Genomic DNA, 25,076 nt, shown 5'->3' with positions numbered 1-25,076 from the left:
CTGGTCTCTACAACTGATTTAATTAATACAGGTGATGCTTATTATAATACTCCTCCAAATGTAACACAGACTTACTATGAAGGATAAGTAGAAATTTCCTATTATAAATAGTGTTATCAGATCTGTTTTTACCGTGGACTAGAAATGTATTTCTACTCACTGTGTCCCAGTTTTGTCTGCACTGGCAAGATCCAGACTTTGCCAGTTATTGACAGAGTTTCCCAAGTGAGATTATACCTAGAGTATATCTAGAGATAATTTCAAAAGCCATTTATATATGTATGTATGTATGTATACCTTTCTGAGAGGCTTAAATTGTATTTTCTTTCAGATTAAATGAAATAATATGAACTTGTAGCATGTATATATTAATGAATTAAAAGGAATCAAGATCTTTCCATAAAGATTTAACTCTTCCTCTAATTATTATGTGTGCATGCATGAGGTGCACATGGTGGGAGTTGCCTGTGAGCCACAGCATGCATGTGGAGGGCTGGGGATGACTCCATGTAGTCAGTTCACTCCTTCCACCTTTCTGTGGATTCCAGGGGGTGAACTCAAGTTGCCAGGCTTGCATGGAAATGCCTCTCCAGGCTTTGTGGCTCCAGAGCTTTGTATGTTTTGTCTGGCTCAGCTGCAGGAAGCTCACTAGCTAGAAATGTATCTCAGGGAGTAAGCAACACAGTGTAGTGTGTCTGAGTAATATTACTATCTAAAGACCACTAACTTAAACAAATCTTCCTAAAGCCATTCTTATCAAGAGGAAGGATACAATTAAATAATAACAGTGAAAACAATAACCAAAACCCGAAAATAGTAGCAAAGACCTGAGAAGCCTACCAGACATTTCCATTAGGATGATAGCAGGAGCTTCTCCCAGAGGAGTCGAGCAGTGCTAGGATAGCGGGATCGGTGGGTGTGTCTTCTTGGACAATACAAGTGAAACCATTTGTCTTGCTGGGCACTTGGATAATGGCTAGATTTCCAGATGGATAGCTGAGATCAGATAAGGTCCTGTGAGCATTTCTAGTGATCCTGGACTATGCATGGAATAAAGTTAATTTATGAGGAGTGTTTTGAAATTATGACGCATTTGGAAAGGTCTCTGTTTTAATACAAAATAATGATATGCTTTTATATGGGCCAAAATGTATTTCTGAAAGGTAAAAATACCCAACAAAATGTAAGAATAAGAATTGGAAATATGGAGGAGGATTATGCATCATGATAAAATTAAATTTATCCCCCAAAATATAAGGTTGGCCCAACATCTGAAAATCAACAAATAAACCACATTAGTAGAATAAAAAGCAAAAAGAGCATGATAATCACAATAGGTATAGAAAAATCACCTGAAGAACCTTTATTGCCTCATGATAAGAAAACTTAGGAGTCTTCAAAAGATTGGAACATCTTCAGCCTGACAGAGGGTAGTCACAGAAATGCCATAGGCTAACATTCTACTCAATGGTGTGCTTTTCCTGGTAAGATGAGAACCTAAACAAAATGTTCATTCCCACAACCTCCAATGATTAATATCCTTAATTCAATTGTGTGTGTGTGTGTGTGTGTGTGTGTGTGTGTGTGTGTGTGTGTATGTGTGTGTGTGTGCACCACAGAGTGCTTATAGAGGTTAGAGAGCAAGTTGCAGAACTAGGTTCTCTCTCTGTGTGCACTATGTGGGTCCTGGTGAATTGACCTCAGTTTATCAGGCTCAGTGGAAAGTACCTTTACCCACCACCCTGCTGGCCCCTCCTAGTCAATTTTATATGAACGTGTTAACCGTGGAAAGTTTAGGAAAGGACACTGTCTAGATTGGAAGGGGAGATTAAAAACATATTTGGGATCTGTGTATACAGAAAGTCTTGCGGACACCACAAAACAAAATTTTAGAAGCAATAAGTGAATTCAGGTGGACTGTAACTGTAAGCTATAAGATAAAATCAACTAGCTTTTCTTTATATTAGCAGAGACCATTTGAAAATGAAATTGAGAAAACCATCCCACTCACACTAGCATCAAAAAGAAAGCGCATTAAGCATATCTTGATGTTATTAGGCTATAAGTAAAGGCAGTTCAGAGATAATGGTAATTCAAGACTGAATTGAGACATTTTGAAAATTAGCCACAGCCTTAGGAGAGGTAAGAATTAAAGTCACGAGCTGAAATAATTAGTAATAAAAGTTGGGCAAGTTATTTAACAAAAACAAACAAATCAACAGCAAAAAAAAAAAAATAATCCCATTCTTTCTCACTGGGGACTACAACCTTGTCATTTGCAACCATGAATGTAAATTTTCTGGTTTATTGGTAGGGTTTGATTAAACATTTGGGGTCACTGATTCAAAATGACTGTTCTACAGGAAGCACTCAGATCATAAAAAGGTCTCTTTGTGTTTTTGTTTTTTTGTTTTTTGTTTTTTCTTTTTTCCAGAGACACTGGGTGGCTTCTCTACCAAAACTCCATAGCCTGGCTATCTGAGTAGCCAATGGATGAAGTGGCTAGGGACTTTTGGTTCATGGGTGTGTAAATTGGTCTGTAGTTTGGGGGTAGAAAACATCAGGGCTGGAAATGTCTAAATTTTTTACCTAGAGTTTCTTCTCCTAGGTATTTAATTCAAGTAAATAAGTTGTAAGTGTGTAGCAGGTAAGGCAGAGAGCTGTCCCCACTGCTAAAATGGGCTCACAGGACTCTGCACTGTGTGGTACAAAAAGTGCTGTCTCAATGTCTATTGCATTTTACATGCTCTTAGCATTACATAAAAGAACCAGTTGCAAAGTGAAATATATGCTAGAGTTGATTTTAAAGAACTATCTATGTAAGCTTGAGGCCTGGAGGGTGGTGTAAGGGAAGGTGCCTTTCAGATGTCACCAGCTTTTCTCTGGGTGGCAGAATTCCCAGAGTATGTATTTTCCTGCACCATCATCCCCATTCTCTTTCTTTTCTGTCCTGTCTTGTCCATCCATCCATCCCTCCCTCCCTTCTTCCTTTCATTTTCTATTGGAATTGACACTAAGGCCTAGTACATGTGGTCTGCCACAACCTCCTTCTCAGCTCTTTTTTGAGTTTTGATTGTGGTATAGGCTCACTCTAAGTTGCCCAGGCAGGCCTTGAACTTGCCATTTTCCTGATTTCTCCCCCCACCTCATCTTCCCCCACCCCAGCCTCCCACTTCAACCTCCCCCACCTCAGCATCTCAAGTAGTTGAGGATACATGCCTATGCCATCAGGCCCTGCCTGTTTTGCTTCTTGGGAATTAAAGGCAATACAATAACGTATGGAAAGAAAGGATACAATATTTGTGTTGTCCCATCTGGAAAGGAGGTGAGAAACTTGCTTCCATGCTTGTAGTGCTTCTCCAAGAGCTCGTCCCCCACGACCTATGTGCACAGCAAACAACATGAACTTCTGGCTGCTGAGCTCACACATGGAGCTAACAGCATCAACTGCTGGCTGCTAACTAATGGATGGAGCATCGTAGTGCAAACCATTTCTTCACTTAATGTGCTTAGCCCTGCTTCAACCACACAGGATGATCAGCAGCAACAATTAACAGGTCACCCTGAATGCCTGCAGTATAACTTCATAAACTTCTCATCACTTACCTATTTAAAAGTTTTCTTTTTTAATTTCATAAAAAAACCAAAGGAGATAAAAAACAGTCATATCACAATGATAACATTCATATCCTTATTGTAACAGTTTTACACATCTGTGGAAAGAGCTTAGCTGAACAACCAAGGGGTAAGTATTATTATGTAAATCTGACTTACTCTGTTATGGAATAATCCTTTTTGTACACTGTGAAAATGTGTCTTTGCTAAGGAGCCTTCTGATTGGTTTAATAAAGAACTGAATGGCTATTAGCTAGGCAGGAAGAGGCTAGGCAGGACTTCTGGGGACAGAGAGCTCTGGAAAGAAAAAAGATGATGTGACAAGCTAGGCACAGAGAGAGCACAAGACACGTAGGAGGAGAGATAAAAGCTATGAGTTACATGGTAGCAGGTAGATGGATAGAAATGGGCTAATTTACATTGCAAGAGCTAGTGGAACAAGCCTAAGCTATAGGCAGAGCTTTAGCTTAGGTATTATGTTTTAGGTATTAGGTATTAATTGGTATTAAGTTCCTGTAGGTTATGGTTCTACTGAGATGACTTTATAGTTCTGTGTCACATCACATGTCACAGCAAATACTGGTCACCTACTGTTTGATCCTCTCCCCAAAGTACAGCACTATCAGAGTTTATATTTTTGACAGTATGGTTAGTATGGAATGAATTTTCATTTCTCAGGTGATTAAGGAGGTTGAGCAGGCTTTCACATGATTTTAGTCATCTGCATTTTCTCTTGTGAGAAGTTTCTGTTTGAGTTTTGGGAAAGGACTCACTTTTGAGCAAGATTCACCTTTTTGTTTTGTTTCTTCTTCCTTTTTTTTTTTTTTTTTTTTTTCCTGAGACAGGGTTTCCCTGTGTAGCTTTGGAGGCTGTCCTGGAACTAGCTCTTGTAGACCAGGCTGGTCTGGAACTCACAGAGATCCAACTGCCTCTGCCTTCAGATGTTGGGATTAAAGGTGTGCACCGCCACACCTGGAAAAATTAACTCTTTCATCTTGATTTATAAAAATTCTTCATAAATTTAGGATATAAGACCTTTATATGCCATATGTTATTTAAATAGTTCTTCATTTTTTACTTGCTTTTCAGAATTTTAATTAATCAAGTCTGATGAGATCAATCCGTAGTCCATAAGGCTAAGGTTTCTTTATTCAGATAAACACCAGCCAAGCGCAAGCCAAAGCTTGTCCAGAGCTCGCAAGCTAGCGTGGCCAGAGAGAAGGGAGAGCACCCACGTGTCTGCCCCCTTAGGAACTCCCCATGCGTCATCCTGCAACCCTCGACCACGCCCTGACAGGCGTGGTCAAGCATACCTGTAGCGGCCTTTAGGAGGCGTGGCTACAGTGTCTCCCTACACAAGTCCTTACAAATACTGCTTTTAGGTGTAACTGTCTTCTATGATGTTAAAAGATACTTTGTGGCAGCACAAACTGGACTGAGTTATAAAACCAAAAGACATGATGTAGGGAGGGGTTGGAAGAGGATGAGAATTGGATCTGGGGAGAGTTAGGAGGAACAACTGAGATTAGTATGATCAAAATACACTGAATGTATGTATGAAATATGATCAAAATACTCTACATGTGAAATATCATCAAAATACACTGTATGCATGTGAAATATGATCAAAATACACCACACACATGTATGAAATATAATCAAAATACACTGCATGTGTAAATGAAATCCCCCAATATTATACATTTAAAAATTGAAAAGAAGCCAAGTGGTGGTGGTGGCACACGCCTTTAATCCCAGCACTTGGGAGGAAGAGGCAGGTGGATCTATGTGCGTTTGAGGCCAGCCTGGTCTACAGAGCAAGTTCTAGGACAGCCAGAGCTGTTAAACAGAGAAACTCTTGTCTTAAAAAACAAAACAAGATTAAGACAAAACAAAAAATAAAAAAAGAAAGAAAATAAAATCTTTATGGTTCTGTATATTGTATTTAGGTATTTAATCTCCTTAAAACAGGTTTCTACATAAGGTATGAGGAAGTCTTTTTAATGGCACTAATAAAACATGGCTGCCCAGTCCAAGTTGACCCAGAACTACACATTAAAAAAACTTTGTTTCTTCACTACTCTGTAGTGGTACTGCTGTCATCTGAATGCATGCTTGCTGGGATCTAATTACAGACGGTTGTGTGGCTCTGTTGACTCCTCCTCAGCATCACCCTTGCTTAATATTCTGCAGAGGTCTACATCTCTCTTTGGTTTTCTTGCAGAGTGCCTTGGTAATTCTAGGTTCTTTATACTTATCCATACATTTTAAAATCAGTGTATTATGAAGACTTTCCTCAATATATGTAAAAATGCAGTCTTCTTAGAACTCGGAGGAAACTGCATTGGGTCATTTAAGGGAAGATGCCCCTTTTAAAGTCCTTCCTTTTCAACTACAGAAGCATTGAGGTGTGCTGCAAACACAGAACCCCTCAAATGCTAATACAGTTTTGAGGAAGAGGTTAGGACGTTGGTGATTTTTCTTTCCTCCTTTTAGCTTTCTAAGAGTTCCAGATTGTCTTTAATGTGGAACTGTCACATAATAAGGCCAAAAGGCTTTAACTGAGAACATTAACAAGACATAAAGCATAGAACCAGTTGCAATCCCAAGTCTGTACAATTAGTTTTGAGAGGTAGCAATGGGCCACACAGTGAAGCTCCATAAGAACTTTTATATGTTTTAGGCAAAATTGGCTTAAAATATCAAAAACAAAAATTGTAAATGAATTACCTTTCCACATAATTTCCTGGAATCACAGCAAATGATGGAGACATTGCTAATCTCAGTTTCACTGGTTTCTTCCTCTATCTTCACATCTGGTATATCCAAAGAGAGCTGGTAAGAAATTGTCTTCGTGTGCTTTGAGTCTATTGGGAGAAAAATCACAGGAAAGTTTGTATGTGTGCTGTGCCAAAAAAACCCTTTATTATATATAAAATAAAGTTCAAACCCTATTGCAAATGCATTGATTTATCATACTTTTTTTAAAAGGAGGAATATTAAGGACCTCTATTAAATTAAAATTAGGGAGGAGGTTCTTTGAATTAAAAGTTATCAAATTTTTCTATTAAATAAAAAGTGAAAAATTCCACTGTGTTTGCATTAAGTGGAATTTCTAGGCTTTTCCTTCCTTCCTTCCTTCCTTCCTTCCTTCCTTCCTTCCTTCCTTCCTCCCTTCTCCCCTGCCTCTATCCTTCACTCCTTTATTTCTCTTTTTTTCTTTGCTTTCTTTTCTTTTTCAGACAGTGTTTGAACTGTATAGCCCTGACTGCTTGGTACTCACTATGTAGACCAAGCTGGTCTCAGACCCCCAGAGATCTGCCTGGCTAGAGTGCTGGGATTAAAGGTGTGTGCCACCATGCCTGGTGGCCTTTAGTTTCAATAAGAAACAGTGAATTTCAAGAAGCCCTCTATAATATTCGATATTTATTTACAAAAATACAAACTGAACTGACTGACTACCTTCAGTACCTTTTCAATAATAGAAGGAACCTGATGCTGACTGAGAAAATTAAATTGTTTCTTCTAAATCAGATGGCCTGTGAGAAGGCCAATGAACACATAAAGCTATGATTTCTTATGATAAATTCAATTCAATTGCTTCAGTTCTGCCCCCACACTGACCAACCCTGGTGAGTATAAGAAGAAAGTATTCTGATGTCTTTTGACAAGTTTTCCACATCCAAGTTTGAGAAAAGAGTGCAATTTGTGTTTCCTAACACAAGAGACACAGACTTGATAATGCTCAGCTACTCCAAAGCAGTGCTCTGAGGCTGTCACTAGTTGATTTCAACCAATAATGATGAAACAGAGACCAAGAACTCTAAAGCCAGAGAGCCTAAACCCCAGATTTCTTGACCCATTTCACCAGATACATGCTTTATGATACTTACAAATGAACATTTTCAGTATTATTTTAACATATGCCAGTTTTACGCCTTGACCCAACATCTAAGCTTTCTGATGTCTGCAGCATCCACAGCAACAACCTTACCGTCCTCAGGTATCGGGGGGCTCGGTTCACTTGATACTATTGCAAAATGTCTGGCCATTTGACGTTCTTGTTTTCTACAAAATCAAAACCAGCAAGCATAAATCTATATTGTGGTTGAAAGTGGGATTAGTGTACTACAAATTTCAACTGTTCAAGTACCATCCTTTGTTATGCTTATGAATCCATCTTATAGGATCGAGCATGTGTGTGGGGGCCAATAGCAAAAATTTCTCTAGCATAGGAGTTTTGAATTGCCCTAATAATTTATGATTGACAATTTCTACTTCAAATTGGTGAGCTCACTAGGTTCCTGTCTCTAATATCATCATCATCATTATTACTTTTATTATTTAGTATCTGTATATGTGGTGCTCGGGATTCAATTCAGGGACTTGTGTACACAAGGGAAGCATTCTACTGCTGAAGTTCTTCCTAGAACTTTTGAATCTTATGACATTAACCAGGGATTATAATGAGCTTGCTTTAGCTCCCCCTTTTTTAAAAAAAAAATAAGAAACACATCCTCATGCAGGGGTGTGATGTACGCCTTTGATCCCAGTACTCGGGAGGCAGAGGCAGGCAGATCTCTGTGAGTTTGAGGCTAGCCTGGTCTACAAAGCTACACAGAAAAACCCTGTCTTGAAAAATCAAAGAAGAAGAAGTAGGAGGAGAAGGAGTAAAAGAGGAAGAGGAGGGGGAAGAGGAGGAGGAGGAGGAAGAGGAGGAGGAGGAGGAGGAGGAGGAGGAGGAGGGAGAAGAAGAAGAAGAAGAAGAAGAAGAAGAAGAAGAAGAAGAAGAAGAAGAAGAAGAAGAAGAAGAAACACATCCTCATAATTACATATTTTTGAGAAATCAGGTTCATTTTATGAGATGCTCTTTAGTTAGCAATGTCCTCTCTTGGCTCAGCACCAGGGCCCTGCATTACCTCTGCATGGCTTTTTCCTTTGCCTTGAGTCTGTCGACTTCACTGCCATGTGCTGCATGAGGATTAATACTGATTAAGTCCGTTTTAGTGCTTTTGATATTGTTCCTTTCCTCATTGATATAATCAAGAAGATTTTTTAATTCAGGACAACAGTAGGCCTGAAAGACAAAGAGGCTATGATCTGGTTGAAGAGGATCAGAGGGGTAAAACCCCAAAACCAATGAGGTATGGATAGCAAGAGGCCATAACTCTTTTTTCTTAGTAGTTTTGGCAAGATAAAGTTTACACACCGTGACACAATTCATCTGCTTAAAAGAGTTATTTCTTCTGGTGTTTAGTATTTTCAGAGCAACCATTACCAGTCATTTCAGATAAAACCTGTACCCATGAATTCATCTCCCCTCATCAGAACTAATCATTAATCTGTTTCCTTTGTTTTTGAGACAGCAACTCATGTATCCCAGTCTACTTTCTATGTAAGCCAAGGGTGACTTTGAGCTTGTGATCTGTCTCCACCTCCCAAGCACTGGGAATATTGTGTGTGTCACCATGCGAAGAACCAGCCTGCCTCCATGTTAGGGTTGAAAGCCATCTTATAGAGCCGGGCGTTGGTGGTGCATGCCTTTAATTCCCAGCACTCAGAAGGCAGAAGCAGGTGGATCTCTGTGAGTTTGAGGCCAGCCTGGTGTCCAGAGCAAGTGCCAGGATAGGCTCCAAAGCTACACAGAGAAACCCTGTCTCGAAAAACCAAAAAAAAAAAAAAAAAAAAAAAAAAAAAAAAAAAAAAAAAAAAGAAAAAGAAAGAAAGCCATCTTATAGTAAAGACAAACTAGTTTCATTCCTATGTATGATCTATGTCCACCTGTAATCTTAACTACAAATGATTCTGTACTGCCTGAATCAGGTATGGTAATCATGTCTTTGTTTCAGAAAGCAAGTAACTGTCTTGAAATCCTGTGGTGATATTTTGTTTATGCTATAACAAGTAAAGCTTGCCTGAAGATCAGAGTTCAAAGCTAGGCACACTAGTTAGCCAGAGAATCCAGGCAGTGGTGGCACACACCTTTAATCCCAGCAGCCACACTAGTTAGCCATAAAGGCCAGGCAGTGGTGGTGCACACCTTTAATTCCAGTACTTGGGAGACAGAGGCAGATGGATGTCTATTAGTTTAAGGCCACCCTGGGCTACATGAAATTGATCCAGTCTTTAAAAGAGAAACAGAGCTCATATAAGGGTAATCCCAGCACTTGGAGTGACATGCCTTTAATCCCAGCACTAAGGAGGTGGAGACAGAAAGGGATATGGCTGGGCAGAGAGATGAATATAAGACGGGAGGAGACAGGAGGCAGGGCAGTCTGAGCAGTAGTTAGTCTGAAGCAGTCTGAGGGTGCAGTCTCAGGAGGCAGGCTAAGTACAGGATTGCCCCTTCAGTCTGAGGTAGAGGTAAGAGCTAGTGTAGTTGGCTGCTTTGTATCTCTGACCATTCATTTTTCACCCCCTAATAGCTAACTCTTGAGTTTTTATTGTTAAGACCAAAGAGAATTTGCGCAACACAGCCCTACCTTTCTTTCAAAAGGGTTGTTATGACTACCTTTTTTTTTTTTTTTTTGGATTTTTGAGACAGGGTTTCTCTATGTAGCTTTGGAACCTATCCTGGCACTCACTCTGGAGACCAGGCTGGCCTCGAACTCACAGAGATTCGCCTGCCTCTGCCTCCCGAGTGCTGGGATTAAAGGCGTGCACCACCAACACCCAGCTATGACTACCTTCTTATGACTTCCTGTTGTTATGACCCCTGCAATCATGTCTTAGTTTCAGGAGGTTGTTATGACTAACTTGTTATGTTTATGCTCTGCTCCTGTTGAAGGGACCAGCTTCCCTTTTGGCAGCAATAATGGCCGAACACATGCTTCTATGACCTTGTCCTAGAAACTAGAAAGTCAGATGCCTACCTCATGACAAGGAAACAATCAGAAGTTAGTCACTAGAAAGTCAGATGCCTGCCTCATGACAAGGAACCAATCAGAAGTTAGCTGGTGGCGCTATGCTTTATGGCTCTGGGTGTGCTTTACAGACAAGCGCACAGCAATGACTCAGAGAGCATAGCAACCACCCTGGGAGGGCCTATGGGCCATAACAACCAGTTGACCAATCAACACAGGGCAAACCCTCCAAGCCTGGAGGCACGCCAATCCTGAGCCTGTGCATACCCCTAGACACTCCCCTTACGCTGCCCTATAAAGATCTGTGTGCAGCGGCTTAAACTGTCTTTGCTAGCCATCCGCCATGGTGGGTGGGTCAAAGACCCGAGCTAACATGGGGTTAGCTCGTTAAACTACAATAAAGCCTCATGCAATTTGCATCAAGCTTTCGCCTCCATTCTGTGATTGGGGTGGCCGCTGTCCTGGGCTAAGATTCTGGAAGCCTCAGCTTTCCGAGGGTCTTACACTGTAACTCCACCTACTTTGCCATCAAATCCCCCATTTGGGAACCCTTACCCCCTGAGCTATTAAAAACCATGTCTTTCTCACAATCCAGTGTTGACTTCTTGAACCCTGCCTAAGGCAGAATCAGCCCATGTACACAAATAAATCTTGCTTTAATTAATTTGGCCAGGGTGACTTGGATCAGTGGTCTTTCTCCTTCCATCTTTTGGATTAGCACATGCCCCCTTATTTGGTAGTTGGCATAAAACCCAGGGCTTTGGGCATACTAGGAAAGCACTACAAGCCATGCCCCAGCCCCAGCCCCAGCCCCAGCCCTTAACCACATCTGCCTGTTTTTCACACTTCATGTCCCTTGGAACCACATTTGCTAGTTTGTGACTTGCCTTCTCACTTAGCATAGTGTTTTCAGGCCTCATCCATCTTGTGGCACGTATCAAAAGTTCTATTTTGTGTGGCTGAATAATAACTGATTGTATCGATACATGTTTCCATTTTTGTGTATTAAGTGTTATGAATGTTTGTTTACAAATTTTGTATAGATACATGTTGCCCATTTTCTTGGGTATAAATCTAGGAAGAAAATTGCTTCTAGCTATGTAGGTTGGTGCAGAAGGGATTGTAGTTTTGAACCACAACTTTTAAATTATGTAACTGGGCTCAAACACATCTTTATTAATCAAAATTGGAATTATTTCAATCAACACATTTTTTTTTCTTTTGCAATGAGAAATAAGTTGGTTTTAACCCTGTGGCATAAAGACCCATGCTCAGCAAACTCTTAGAAAGCATGTTCTGCATTCTGTTGGTTGTAGAAGTGTTTTCCCTGCATGAAATTGTCCTCATACTTAAAGAAGTAGTCAGGTGGCAAGAGGTCAGGTGAATGGGGTGAATGAGGCACAATCTCCTAGCTCAATTCATTTAACTTCTGAAGCTTTGCTTATCCCATGTGCAGTGAGGTGCTCTCACGGAGAAGAGTCACATACTTTCTATTGACCAGTGCTGGCAGCACATGGTGCATTTTTTTTGGGGGGGGTACATCTCCCTGGCTTTCTGAGTGCCCTTCAGATGCATATCTGATCCATAGCATAAGCTCTAGGCTGCTGTATTCCACGTGGCTCCTGCTTGGCGGTGCTGACCCACGTGGACACCTCCCTTTTTTTCTCCCTCCTGGTTTTCTCTTGCCTTGTAGCCAGCCTGACCACCCTGACAATGCTCTACTTTGATACCCTTTTTCTCTCCCTCCACATTATTTAAAATTTATATAATTTGTAACAAAGTCTGTTTCCCCACAGAAAGTTTTGTTTGTCTTGTTGCCAGAAAAGTTTTGTCTATTTTGTATGCATAAACGGATGGATCGCACTGTGCCTGTAAGGCTTCTTGTTGATTTAGAGCGACACAAAATTGTGTCAGGCTCAGTTAAAAATATAAATGTATGTGATTACTGCATGTTTGTTTCTGACTGGTTTTGGTTGTGTGAGTTCACTATTTTCCTTGTGTCTTGGTGAAAGTCGGGCTGTTACTATTGCAACTGGCTACCTACCTAGGCTCAGAATTTGCCTCTCTCAGCTTTCTGGCCACTGAATCTGATGTAATAACAGAAATTCATATGTCATTTAGTTATAAATAATATTGAAGTTGTTTTTAAACTGTTTCACTTTATTAAAAATAGCTAAGAGTATCCCAACTTTTATGGTTAAAAAAATCTGTAACAAAAAATTAACTTAAAACTTGTAACTCCAATTTGGAGCTGTTCTGGGAAACAGCACGTGATTTGCCACAATCTTAAGTGTAGTCACATGGGCAGTCGCCATTTTGTCTAGGGTTGGAGAAGAAGGATGTCATGTGACTTCACCACCATCTTCACCACCACTCACCTACCAAGAAGACAACAGGTCTCCTAAGACAATTTGAATTAGGATGGAGTTTTCTATGGTAATTCCTATCCTGTCCTAAAAACAGGTTTTATGAAAGATAGGATATAAAACAATGTTGGTTTAATAAAGCTGGACCAGTGTGCATGCACATACTGGGATGTATCTTTCTGGCAGTCAGATTTTGCAATTTTGTAATCCATTTGGTATTGATTTTAGGAGATACTGAATTGTTTACACTGTTGAAACTTGGTCTTGCCTTCTACAAATTATGGTAGTGTTCTATGTCTTCATTCTTAAAATAAAAAGGTACCTTAGTTGGGTATTATCAGGTCACACAGTTGAAAGATCTTAAACTTCTTTAAAAGAAAATTTTAGAGTTTTACAGAAAGTTTAAACCTGATATTTTTTAGGAAATAGTTTTAAAATGCTTAAACTTATAAGGCTATGGGATATTTTAAAATTTATAAGACATTTTATTACAATACCTTTGTTAATGTATGATCTTAATAGATAGATAAATAAAAAGCTAAAACTTTGGGCCACAGCTAAAGACCAGAGACAGAGGTATTCCTATCTTATGATGCAGGATGGTGACCCATATAGTCTGGCAAAGGGTCTCTCTTTACTTAAGTTCTGTTCAGACTAACAGAGACTGATTTAGGAATGCAGGTCTAATTTCCTTACTTTTACTAATATTGTTAAGCTGTAGCTAGTTTGGTAAACTAAATCGTACAGAAAACTGTTGTGTTCTGTAATGGAGTACCATAAAAGGATTGGGAAAGTTCCCAGTCTCTCTGTGGACTAAGTTTACGAGCTAAAAGTTTTATCTTGATATTAAAAGAGCTTCAAATCAGAAATTGTTATTTTTTTCAGGCTAAACTTAATAGATATAAAGCTATAAAATCCATTCTTATAAGACTTGCAAGTTAAATTCTGTCACCTCATAAAGGATCAACATCTTTGATATGTTCAAATTGAGCTTACATGTATGTTCTCAAAGTTCAGCCTAAAAACAAGTAACTATAAACAAGCAACGTCTGTCTAGCTTAGACATACTTAACAGATAATGGTCCTCAAATGCTTCAGAGATCTGAGAACATGACATTTAATATGTTTAATAAAAAAGCTTTTCATGATAGGCTGGCTCCTTGTCATACCCCTGTCTCCTGGATGGGTGAAAAGGCATGGATGCAGAGGTGCTCCACCTGGAGCTTGCTTTAAATGTGACAAAACCAGCCACAGGGTGGAAAAAACTGCCTTTCACCTCAACCACTGTCAAGGCCCTGTCCAGACTGTGGACATACAGGACACTGGGAATTGATTGCTCTATTTTCCTAGACAAGGTAGGCTGCTGCCCCCCAACTTCCTACTCAACAAGAAGGTCTGTCAGATCTTCTGGGCCTGGCAGCTGAAGACCGATGCTGCCCTGGGACCTCTGTCCCCAAACGACCATGGAGGAACTTGGGGTAGCTGTCTAGGTAGCCAGTAAGTGTCGGTCATTTTTAATAGATTCGGGGAAGTTGCTTGGTCTGTACTTCTGCTTGCTCAGGTAAAATTTATCGTTCTCAGATTTGAAGGTGTTTGATGAATAGGCTAGTGATAGTTTTGACAATTTAACAGCCCACTCCTCCACCAAAGGCTACACCACCTTGGTAGTTCATTGGTTAAATTTCTTGTTTAAAAAGAACACATTTGCCTTGTTCACAGGCTTCATTATAAAGTACAAACAGGTTTCAGAGGTAACTTTTCACTAAAGGAACACAGAAAATGATTTAATATGTATAAATGCAAGCTGTAAAGGTATAAGTAAATGGTCTAAGGTGTGGAAATATGTTTTGAACTTCTGTCCCTTTCTTATGCTGTTGTTCCCCTGGGATTTCTGGGGTTCAGAGTTTTAGCACTGATAAACAAAGTTCTGAAAAACTGAAAGATCACTGACTACTTCCTATTCAGTCACAAGCTCAAGATTTTAAATTTCCTCTGGGTTGCCTTCTAAGTACAGACTTAAAGGTGTGTTTCATTGGGCTAAAGCCAGGCTCTCTAGACAAAGGAAAAATGTTCATACCTTTTAACCCAATGCCATAGCCTTTGCTATGACACCAAGGAGTAAATCTGTCCCAGCTGTTTTATACACACTTGTTTGTTTCTGGGGAGAGTGCTGCTACTGTATCAGAAAATGTGGCCTGATTAAAACTATTATTGAGTCATTCCACAATTTGTCTGAAGAACTTTGCCAATACCACCAGGGCACCTCTCTGTTCCATTCTTTTTGGCAATCTCCACACTTTCCATGGGTATCCCTGCTCATAGGGCCAGTGTTAATAATCTATTCTTTTCTCTTAGTAATTTTGCCTTCTCTGCTTCTTCCAGGAATGGATTTGTTAGGTCTCCAGGATGACAGTTAACTGAATGCTTCTTCATCCATACCTCCTGTGAACATGAGCCCACCAACTCCCAACTGCCCCCTCCTCACGTTGTCCCATGCCAACAGGAAGTAGCCAGATTTGAACCAGTGCCAATATAACCAAAAAGGTTGGATTATTCAGTTGGAGCCTCCAGCTTGCCCCTGCATGATCCAGAAAGCCCCATCACCCACCCCTCCCCAAACCCCGCCCTCTCAGAGACTCTACAACAACAACAACAAAAAAGGTGCCCAAAAGCCGGGTTCCACATTCCTGGGGACTATTGCAACTTCTTCTCCAGTTGCAGCAAACAGCCAAAGTCCCTGCCTAAGCATTCCAGCTTTTGACAATACTTGGGCACAAACCCAGCTTGTGGTGAACATCACCCCTCCCCTACAGGCTATATAACCTCCCTGTTTCAGTTTGGGGGTGCAGCTTCTCTGGCCTCAATCTCTGGGACTAGAGAATCTGCCTGGGAGTTGCTTTGCTCAAATATACCTGTCATCATACTTTTTCAGTTCAGTTTGATCTGGCTTACTGTGTGAGTGGAGAAACCTATTACTGGGGGACAAAAACTCATCTCTTTTATGACACTTCTTGAATGACCACAGAACTGAAAGTTTGTTAGCAGTTTCTCCCTCCCTCCCTCTCTCCCTCCCTCTCTTTATCCCACCCTTCTCCAGGGCCTTTTGTATACCAAAATGGCCTCAAGCCTTCAACCTTCTTATTTCCATCTTGTGTTCTGGGATAACACGTATGCCACAATACCAGGCTAGCCATAATGTTAGCTTCTCCACAGCTTTGTGAACACTTATTATCAGTCTTTTAAATTATAGCTGTCCTAGTGAATGTGATGGTTGTGACTGACATTTTCTTGATGGCTAACACACAATCTTTAAGAAAAATTATATAAGAGAAAGAAGCAGGGGAAATACTACAAATGTTAAAAAGTAACACAACTGCCTCTGTCAAGTTTGATTTCAAACTGACTTACATGCTTTTTAAGTTCAGGGTGAGTGTTGTCAGAGAAAATGTCCACATCAGAAAGGAATGATTGTAGCTCACTTCCACAAAATTCACACATGAGTATGGACTCCTCTTCATCCTTCAGAGAAAAGGGAGAAAAAGAGAAAGAACTTGAAGTCCCCCAAGGCCCAGCAGGCTTAGGGGGAATGGGTTGTGGGCAGTGAGCATCTAGCAAGGCAACAGAGGCAATGGGGGACATGCCAACTTATCTGAGAACACTTGTCACAGAAATACTTGGGAGCTTTTAAGGGTCTGAGATCTTGTAGCTGAAGGGATCAAGCCAGCAAGATCTGTATAGTCTAGCATTCAACATCACTTCCACTCAAGGGCCAGAAGAGAATTAGGAGTTTAAGAGTTTGAGATGCATTTTGGGTTCTGCTCTCCGGTACAATTCATAAGAGCAGAACCAAGAGCCTTGGAGCTGTGTGAGTATAAGAAGAAAGCCTCAGAGTCCTCTGGAAGGGACAGAAATATGTAGTATGTAGTAGCTACAGGTAGGTACAGAACAGTCTCAGGTGTTTGGATATGTTACCTTTGCCTGTAAGAACTAGGAAGAAGAAGCCTTGTGTTATTGCATAGGTGTTGGCTACTTTCATGTCACTGAGAAAGAATACTTGGCAGAAACCACTTAAATGAGGAAGGGTTTCCTTCTGGCTCATGGCTTAGAGAATACGGTCTATCACAGCAGTGAAGATGTGTTGGCAGTAGTAGTTTGTGGCTGTGGCAACTGGAATGTGAAATGGCTGGTTACATTACTTTAGCAGTCAGATAGCAGACAGCCAGGGCCTGAAGGGGACAGTGTATGTGACCCACAAGACCCACCCCTAGTGACCCATTCCCTCCAGCAAGGCTCCACCTCCTAAAGATTCCACAGCCTTCTGGATCAGCATCCCCAGCTAGGGACCAGGTTTCTAAATACATGAGCTTGTGAGGCAGAGCTCACATTCACCATGTTGGTAATTTGTTACAACTATGATTGCAGGGGATCCTGAGCAGGTGAGTAGCTGAGCCTCACAAAAACCCTCTAGGAAAAGACGCAACACTAGCACATCTGTATTTACCATCTAAACTATCCTCTGAGACAGGCCAAGTAGCCAGTTATAAAGGTGACTGAGTTAGCTATTGCAGCAGGGGATAGGTCACTCGAGTAAAGACGTCTATAGGCTGTCAAAACCACCCCACGATAAGCTTGATGCACCATCAAAAGCAGAGTGCTGGTGGGCAATGTCTCACAGTGGAGAGATGCTGGCAAAACAAAAAACAAAAAACAAAACAAAACACAGGACCACTATGAAATGATGACTATTTCTATACAAGAGACTTGGCAGTGATTCTTTTATTCCTTCACCTGAAAATGAAGCAAAATGGAGATTCTTTGAAAGACCCTGAACGGCACTGGAATCTTCACATGAAGAGGGTATGGAGAGGAGGGTTAGATAGGCCAGCTGCTACCACTCCTGAACTAATGTTAACACATCTAATGTTGATGCTACCTGCAATGTCTGCCTCCAGAGCCAGAGGATCCGGCCTTGTCCAGGATATCTCCCTGGAGAAGAAGCCATTCCTTCACCGCTCTGGTGTGCAAGGTGTGCCCTGGCTCATTGGAATTACTAATGGAACCTTTAGATTTGCAAACACGGGCATTAACTGGTTCTTTTATGTCATTAAATATGGCAAAGGTTCACCTGTATTCACTCTGTGATCACTGTTAGCTGAGTTGTGTCTTCCTACAAGATGCGTTGAACGCTGGGCGTTGGTGGCGCATGCCTTTAATCCCAGCACTCGGGAGGCAGAGGTAGGTGGTTCTCTGTGAGTTCGAGCCAGCCTGGTCTACAAGAGCTAGTTCCAGGACAGCCTCCAAAACCACAGAGAAACCCTGTCTCGAAAAACCAAAAAAAAAAAAAAAAAAAAAAAAAGCGTTGAACATCTAACTTCTGGTACCTGGGAAATGTGACTCTATTTGGTCTTTATGAAGGTCACTGAGTTAGAATGAAGTTATTGGAACAGGCTTTAATCTAGTATTACTGGTGTTGTCAGTAGAGAAGGACCTTTGGACCAAGGGGCCTGACAAGAAACCACTGAACACTGAGGCAGAGACTGGCAGGGTGGAATTACCAGTCAATAATGGCCACATCTTAAAGCAGAGAAAAGTGAAGAGAGTTTCACTACAGTGGTGGTCCTGTTGATAGCTGGATCCAGACTTCTACGCTCAGGAACCCCAGGGCAGAGGTTCTTTTGTTTTACAGAACTCAGCTATTAAGACTTAGGAAACTGAGCTTCCTTCTCCAGTCAGTTGCTTGGACTTGCCTTGTCCTGAAGTAGGGGGAGCACTTAAGATGGAAATGAATGGTGAGAATGTCTGGTGGACGGTGCCTGAAAACTTTGAGGCCCCCTTTGTGGTATACATAGATGGGAGCCAGGAGGAGCTCATATTTGGCCATGGAGACTTACACCTCAGAAGCATAGAGGTACATAGCAACACCCTCATTCAGCTGGAGGGGTGGTTTACGACATCAGGCCAGACTTGAGTTAGTGTAGTTGGACCATTCAGAGCAAAGCAGTGGTTGATGGATATGATTTGGAGTGTGGGAAGCCAGGAACCTAACCACCAGGCCCGAGGCCAAGAGATGTTGCAGTGTGTCCGGAACCAACCTCTGACCAGAGAGGATTTGGATGCCTCTTTCAGAGTGAGGTCATATATCTGGGGCCCATCTCGACCTACCAGGATGAGAGCAACCACTTAAGACTGCTCTCCCATGGGAAACCAGGATGGGAGAATTTTCACCAATGTTTGATAAAAGCATGGAGAGTACTATAGGGACTCCAGTTGGTGCACTAGCTATCCATATGTCTGAGGGAAGTCTTCTAAGCATAAGACAGTGATGTGATGGCAAACATCTAATAAATAAGTTACCTCCTGTGGGGGAAAAAAAAGACTTAGGAAACCAGCCCAAGTGCTTTTCCAAATAAAGGAACCCTTTGCTTTGATTCTTTTAACATATATTCACATCTACTGAACAAATGCTATGTGGCCCCATATAGCCCTTTACAGAAATAATAAAACATATGAACTGAAGTCACCTTGAGGTTACGGTCCAGATAAGAAAGATCTTTTCTATATGATAGAATGGGTGGTGGCCCGACACTGGGTAATGTTCTTAGAGGCTCTTCAAACAATCTTACAAATTCGTCATTAAACTAAATGTTAAGAGGAGAGAGAGAATTAAAGATTGAATAAGTCACTTTACAACAAGAACAATGCATTAGTTATTATGATAAACAGCTCTCACCTCCATCTCACATAAAATACTTAGTTTGGGCTCCTCAGGATTAATTACCCACTTTCCTGAAGAGAAAGGATAGATTTAGATGGGAAATTGCAACCTTTGTGCTATGTGTTCTGTTTTCCTCTAGTCTAGAGATTCTCCTCCATCCTGACCTCATAATCCATCATACTGAAACACAAATAGGCATGTATGTGCACACATGTATATACACACATGTGCACAGGTGCACACACACATGCACACACACACACACACACACACACACACACACACATGCGTGCATGCACATGCACACATGTAGCCCAAGCCCTTCATTTACACTGCCTATCTGTATACATTCTCAACACAGTGCCAGTCAGGTTGGTTCCTTCCTTCCTGACAATTTGTCTTTTCCAGCAAAAGGGGATGGAAACAGACATCCATTTACCTCTTAATTTAGAAGCTGGAGATTCTGGTCGTTCTTCCTTTGTTTCAGGGAATGTTATTTTTCCTAAAACCAAAACAAAAAGTGTGTATGTATTTATCATCAATCTTGAAAAAGGAGAAACAAGTTAAATAGAAAATATATCATAGAAAAATAGGTGCCTGTTTCATTTTCAAATGTCCCCCCTCTTCCTAGATTATAATACATAGCTTTTCACACACCGGTGCCACTTTGTCAACATCCTAGTTAGCTTTAACTGCCAACTAGACACAGCCTAGAGTCTCCTGAGAAAGGAGTATCAATCGAGGGATTGTATAGGTCAGATTCACCTGTGGGCATGTGTATTACTTTTTTATTGCTGGGCTAAGACACCATGCTCAAGGCAACTTACAGAAGAAAGAATTTATTTATTACAGTTTCAGAAACTTAGTCCTTGACCATCATGGCGGGAGCATAGACACAGGCACGTAGACATGGTCCTAGATAGAACATTAGCTGAGAGTTTACAGCCTTATCTGAAGGCAGGCAACAGAGAGGCCCAATTGGGAATGGTAGGAGATCTTGAAACCACAAAGCCTATCTCCCATGACACACCTCCTCCAACAAGTCCACACTCCCTAATCCTTTCCAAATAGTTCCACCAACTGGGGGCCAAGGATTTAAATATATGACCTATGGGGGTGTTCTCATTCAAACCAACACAGCATGTCTATGGAGGGTTGTCTTGATTGCTAATTGAGGTAGTAGGGCTGTCACTGTGGGAGGCTCCCTTGCCTGGTCAGGCTGTCCTGGGCTATGATAAGAAATCTAGCTAAGCATAAATCAGCAAAAGACATTCCTCCATGGTTTCCCCTCTGAGTTGCTGCTTGAGTTCCTTCCCTGACTTCCTGAAACAATGAACTGTAAAATCTGTATGCTGAAACAAACCCTTCCATCTGCATGGTTTCTGGTAAGTCAAATGTTTCTTTTATTTTTTTTTTCTTATAGTGCTGGGGGTTGAACCCACCACCTTTTGCATTCTAGATGGGCACTCTTCCATAGTCTCTATACATCCTAAACCATAGCTTTAATATTATTTATTGATGGTTTGAAAAGTTTTTAAAAAGAGTGCATATGTCATTTCTATAATAAACATAAGGATATATATATATATATATATATATATATATCAGAAATATAACAGAACTCTCTCTCTCTGTCTCTCTCTCTTTCAAGACAGGGTTTTACTGTGTATCTTTGACTGGCCTAGAACTCACTATGTAAACCAGGCTGTCCTTGAACTAACAAAGATCTGCTTGCCTATACTTTCTGAGTACTGGGATCAAAGATAAGTGCCACCATACTTGTCTTAATGGCAGATTATTTCTTGATGAATAAATACATTGCCATTTATTAAATATTGTCTGCCAATGATTTTAAATACCTAATCTCATTTTGATGAGCAGTACTCCTGTATCACTATCAGTTTACTAAGAGATAAAGTGGCTAATGCATGGTGGGATTAACAAATTTGTCCGATGTCTATTTACAGAGCATCAGTCCTTCCACGATAGTTAACTTTCCCAATCCCCCAGCAAAGGCTCAGGAATCAAACTACTCACTTGGCTCCTTAATAGCAGAAATTTGCTGAAGCCAACTTTCTTCTGTTTGTATCTGAACTGTTTCATACAAACTTGGGTACATACTTCTGAAATTTAAATCACAATGTTAGTTTGAGTATAACATATGGTTGCTAGCAAATCTACTCTGTATAGTATATTTTTAGTTGAATAACATATGCCATCAAAAGTTCTGATGTTTTCCTTGGAATTTGCTTCCATTCTTATATTTTCAGTAAAGTTAAACGTGACATGTGGATCAAATCAATTCTTTGGAAAGTCTTCCTGAAAGTCCTCAGATTTGAGGTCCATGAGGGACAGTGAGGAGGACTGACCTTTTGGCTAGGAATTTTATTAGGAGCTATTTAATGCCATAGATGGACAGGCATGGTGAGAGTTCTCATGAGAGTTCAGGCCTAGGAGGTAAAGTGGTAAAGGGGAGGAGGGCCCCATGACATGTCTTTGATGTGGACAAGTTGATGATAGCACAGATTGGCTGTCTCTGATTCCCAACAATGGCAGAAAGTGGGAACAACATGGCCTTTCAGTGACTGTCCATCATAAAAAATGTGACCTGTCACTCCTGGGTGCTTATGGTGTATGTTAACCGTTTTCTGAGGAAGCGAGGGTTACAGACTCATAGACAGCTAGAGGAGAGTGCCCGGTGTTTCTTTCACAGCAGCTGTGAGGCTAAGAAAGAGATTGCTGTAGGTGAATGTAGCCTGAGTAGGCCCAGCTCAAACCTGACACCTTCTAGATCCTAGAGGTTTCTAAAGTCATCTTTTCCCTGTAGGTATTGACTCAAATTGTATCTGCGCATATGTGGGATACTTGTTGCTTGTGCTAGTGATGAGCACATTTAAACATTTACATAAATTTAAATTCTCACAAAGTGCTTGTTTTATTTAGTTTAAAGTAATACAAGACTGGGCTTGCTGGCCAGACAGTGTAGGCACTGTGGTACTGCAGCTTCAGCGAGAGACTATCCAAGAAAAAACAAAGGAATAAAGAAAGCAATAAAGAAAGATACCTCTGGCCCCACATGCTCACACAGGCATGACTGCACCTGCACACAAACATGCATACACATACTGCACACACATGTGTGCACACACAAATTATGCAGTTTTTAGTTTGTTTTTCAAGACAGGGTTTCTCTGTACAGCCTGGCTGTCATGCAACTTGTTCCATAGACCAAGCTGGTGTTGAGCTTGGAGATTTGCCTGCCTTTTCCACTTGAATGCTAAGAAATTATACAAACCTTCTACAAAGGTGCGGATCTTAAGGCAAATGCACTGTAATTAAGAAACTCTGTTCCTTCTCTGAGTAGTTTGATCAGTTATTTGAACAATCACTGACATGTTAGGGAAGTAGGTTATCTCTAGAGTGCCAAGTAAACAGTGCTTTTCAATCTCCCTTGCTTCTTTGCATTTAATTAAATGATTGTTATCTTCTAAAATGATCAAACAACATTTGTTTCAGTTAGTACATTGTTACTTTGCTACCCAGTTCAACTGTGTCTTCACCTATCTTTATGACACTTAGTTTCCTGGTACATTGCATCAGTGAAGTGCTTTTGTTTTTCAGTTCTGAAGTGACTGTGTCCTGGAATAGGCAAAGAACTCCTCTGTGGAGGCCGCTTGGGTAAATCTCCCAGGCAATCTTGTTTATCTAACCTTCCTGAGAGACAAGCTGCAGGGACTACCAGTAAAGCAACATGAGAAGGAAATCCCTGGACATTTACTGTGTATTTCCCTCTCAGTGCAATAGCTAACAAAAATGAATACATTTTTTTTTTCCGTTTAAGTGTACTTGCCTTCCTTACTCTTTTGTGAAGGCAATCAAAATATCACAGGCAAAGCAGTATTCATTCCTACCTACAAAGTGAATTCTGCAACGTGAATTCTGTGGCCATCCTCATTTATCTTCCACCTAAAAAGTTCATGAATGAGGATGGCCACAGAATTCACATTGCAGAAAGTAATTTTGATTACCTTCACAAAAGCTAATCAAAGCCTTAGTATTTCCTTTTCACTGGCAAGGAAATGGAGGCCCATAGAGACGAAGGGACACCTACAAAAGTAAGAACGATTTTTTTCTTGATCCAAAACTTGCTTTGTCAGTTCCATCTGTGTCTTAGTTATTATTCCATTGTTGTAAAGAGACATCATGACCAAGACAACTCTTAATTGGGAGCTTGCTTACAGTTTTGTTAGTCCATGATCATCATGGTGGGAAGTAGACATAGTGCCAGAGCAGTAGCTGAGACCTTTACATCTTGATCTTCAGGGGAAAGAGAGAGAAAGGCAGACAGACAGACACACACACAGACACACACACACAGACACACACACACACACACACACACAGATAGAGACAGAGAGACAGACAGAGACAGGCACAGAGAGAAGAGAGACAGAGAGGACAGGAGAGAGGAGACACACAGAGAGAAGAAAGAGAGAGAGAGAGAGAGAGAGAGAGAGAGAGAGAGAGAGAGAGAGAGAGATTGGGCCTGATATGGACTTTTGAAATCTCAAATCCCATCTCCATTGACATACTTCCTTCAACAAGGCCACATCTACCCCAACAAGGCCATACCTCCTAATCCTTCTAATTTTTCTCAAACAGTTTCACTCCTTGCTGACAAAGTATTCAAATATGTGAGCCTATGGGGTGGGGAGGGACATTCTCACTTAAACCACCACAAACTGCCTTTCAGTGAGAATAGCAGTCAGTCAATTGAAAATAGAAGTTGAACTGATGTTGGTCACATTTTTAGGGCATTAAAAAAATGCACCCATAGAGGAAGGGAAGGAGAGGAGAACTGGGATTGTCATGTAATTCAATCTTGTTTGTAATTCAAATATATAAAAAATAAAAAACTAAAAAAAAAATGCACCCATAATCTCACCAAATTCAGTAAAGAATACTTTGAAATTTGTGTGTGTGTGTTTAATTTTTAAAATATCTTCTTAGAAAGATTTATGAGGCACAAGAATCTTGTCTGGAAAAGAGAGCTTCCCATGGACTAAAATCACATAACTGAAAACCAGGGCAAAGCAGCAGCTCAATACACAACCCTGCCCCCTTTCCTTTTGAAGATCTTACTAGAAAAAAAAAAAAAAAAAAAAAAAAAGGAAGGAAATGTCAAAGGTCAAAGGAAGACCAGAGCAGAGGACACAGAGACTTCTATCTTCATGCAACCAAAAATAGAAAGGAGGGAATGGATGCTGTCATCACAGTAAGTGAAGAAATGACCTTGGAGCCAGGTGTTGGTGGTGCACGCCTTTAATCCCAGCACTCGGGAGGCAGAGGCAGGTGGATCTCTGTGAGTTCGAGGCCAGCCTGGTTTCCAGAGCAAGTGCCAGGATAGGCTCCAAAGTTACACAGAGAAACCCTGTCTTGAAAAAAAGAAAGAAAGAAAGAAAGAAAGAAAGAAATGACCTTGCAATAGCCAGCCAGAAAGGCTCCTTGTTCTCCTTT

At 40.8% G+C, this 25,076-nt stretch overlaps 1 protein-coding gene across 1 annotated transcript in view; it reads right to left on the bottom strand.

Moving 5' to 3' along the window:
• Positions 1–21,681, bottom strand: part of Erich6 (glutamate rich 6) — a 28,321-nt gene extending 6,640 nt beyond the window's left edge. Inside the window, exons 1-10 of the mRNA XM_035451698.1 lie at positions 21,597–21,681; positions 19,999–20,061; positions 19,575–19,630; positions 19,366–19,482; positions 16,253–16,363; positions 8,535–8,692; positions 7,610–7,683; positions 6,346–6,482; positions 3,296–3,381; positions 841–996 (exon numbers count right to left, since the gene is read on the bottom strand). Of these exons, the coding sequence (XP_035307589.1) occupies positions 841–996; positions 3,296–3,381; positions 6,346–6,482; positions 7,610–7,683; positions 8,535–8,692; positions 16,253–16,363; positions 19,366–19,482; positions 19,575–19,630; positions 19,999–20,061; positions 21,597–21,678 (1,040 nt within the window). The 5' untranslated portion in view covers positions 21,679–21,681. The remainder of the gene's footprint in view (positions 1–840; positions 997–3,295; positions 3,382–6,345; positions 6,483–7,609; positions 7,684–8,534; positions 8,693–16,252; positions 16,364–19,365; positions 19,483–19,574; positions 19,631–19,998; positions 20,062–21,596) is intronic.
• Between the last annotated feature and the right edge of the window lie 3,395 nt (positions 21,682–25,076).

The sequence above is a fragment of the Cricetulus griseus genome (assembly GCF_003668045.3).
Source record: "Cricetulus griseus strain 17A/GY chromosome 1 unlocalized genomic scaffold, alternate assembly CriGri-PICRH-1.0 chr1_0, whole genome shotgun sequence".
NCBI classification, from domain to species: Eukaryota; Metazoa; Chordata; class Mammalia; order Rodentia; family Cricetidae; genus Cricetulus; species Cricetulus griseus.
This window is presented reverse-complemented; position numbering and strand designations above follow the sequence as displayed.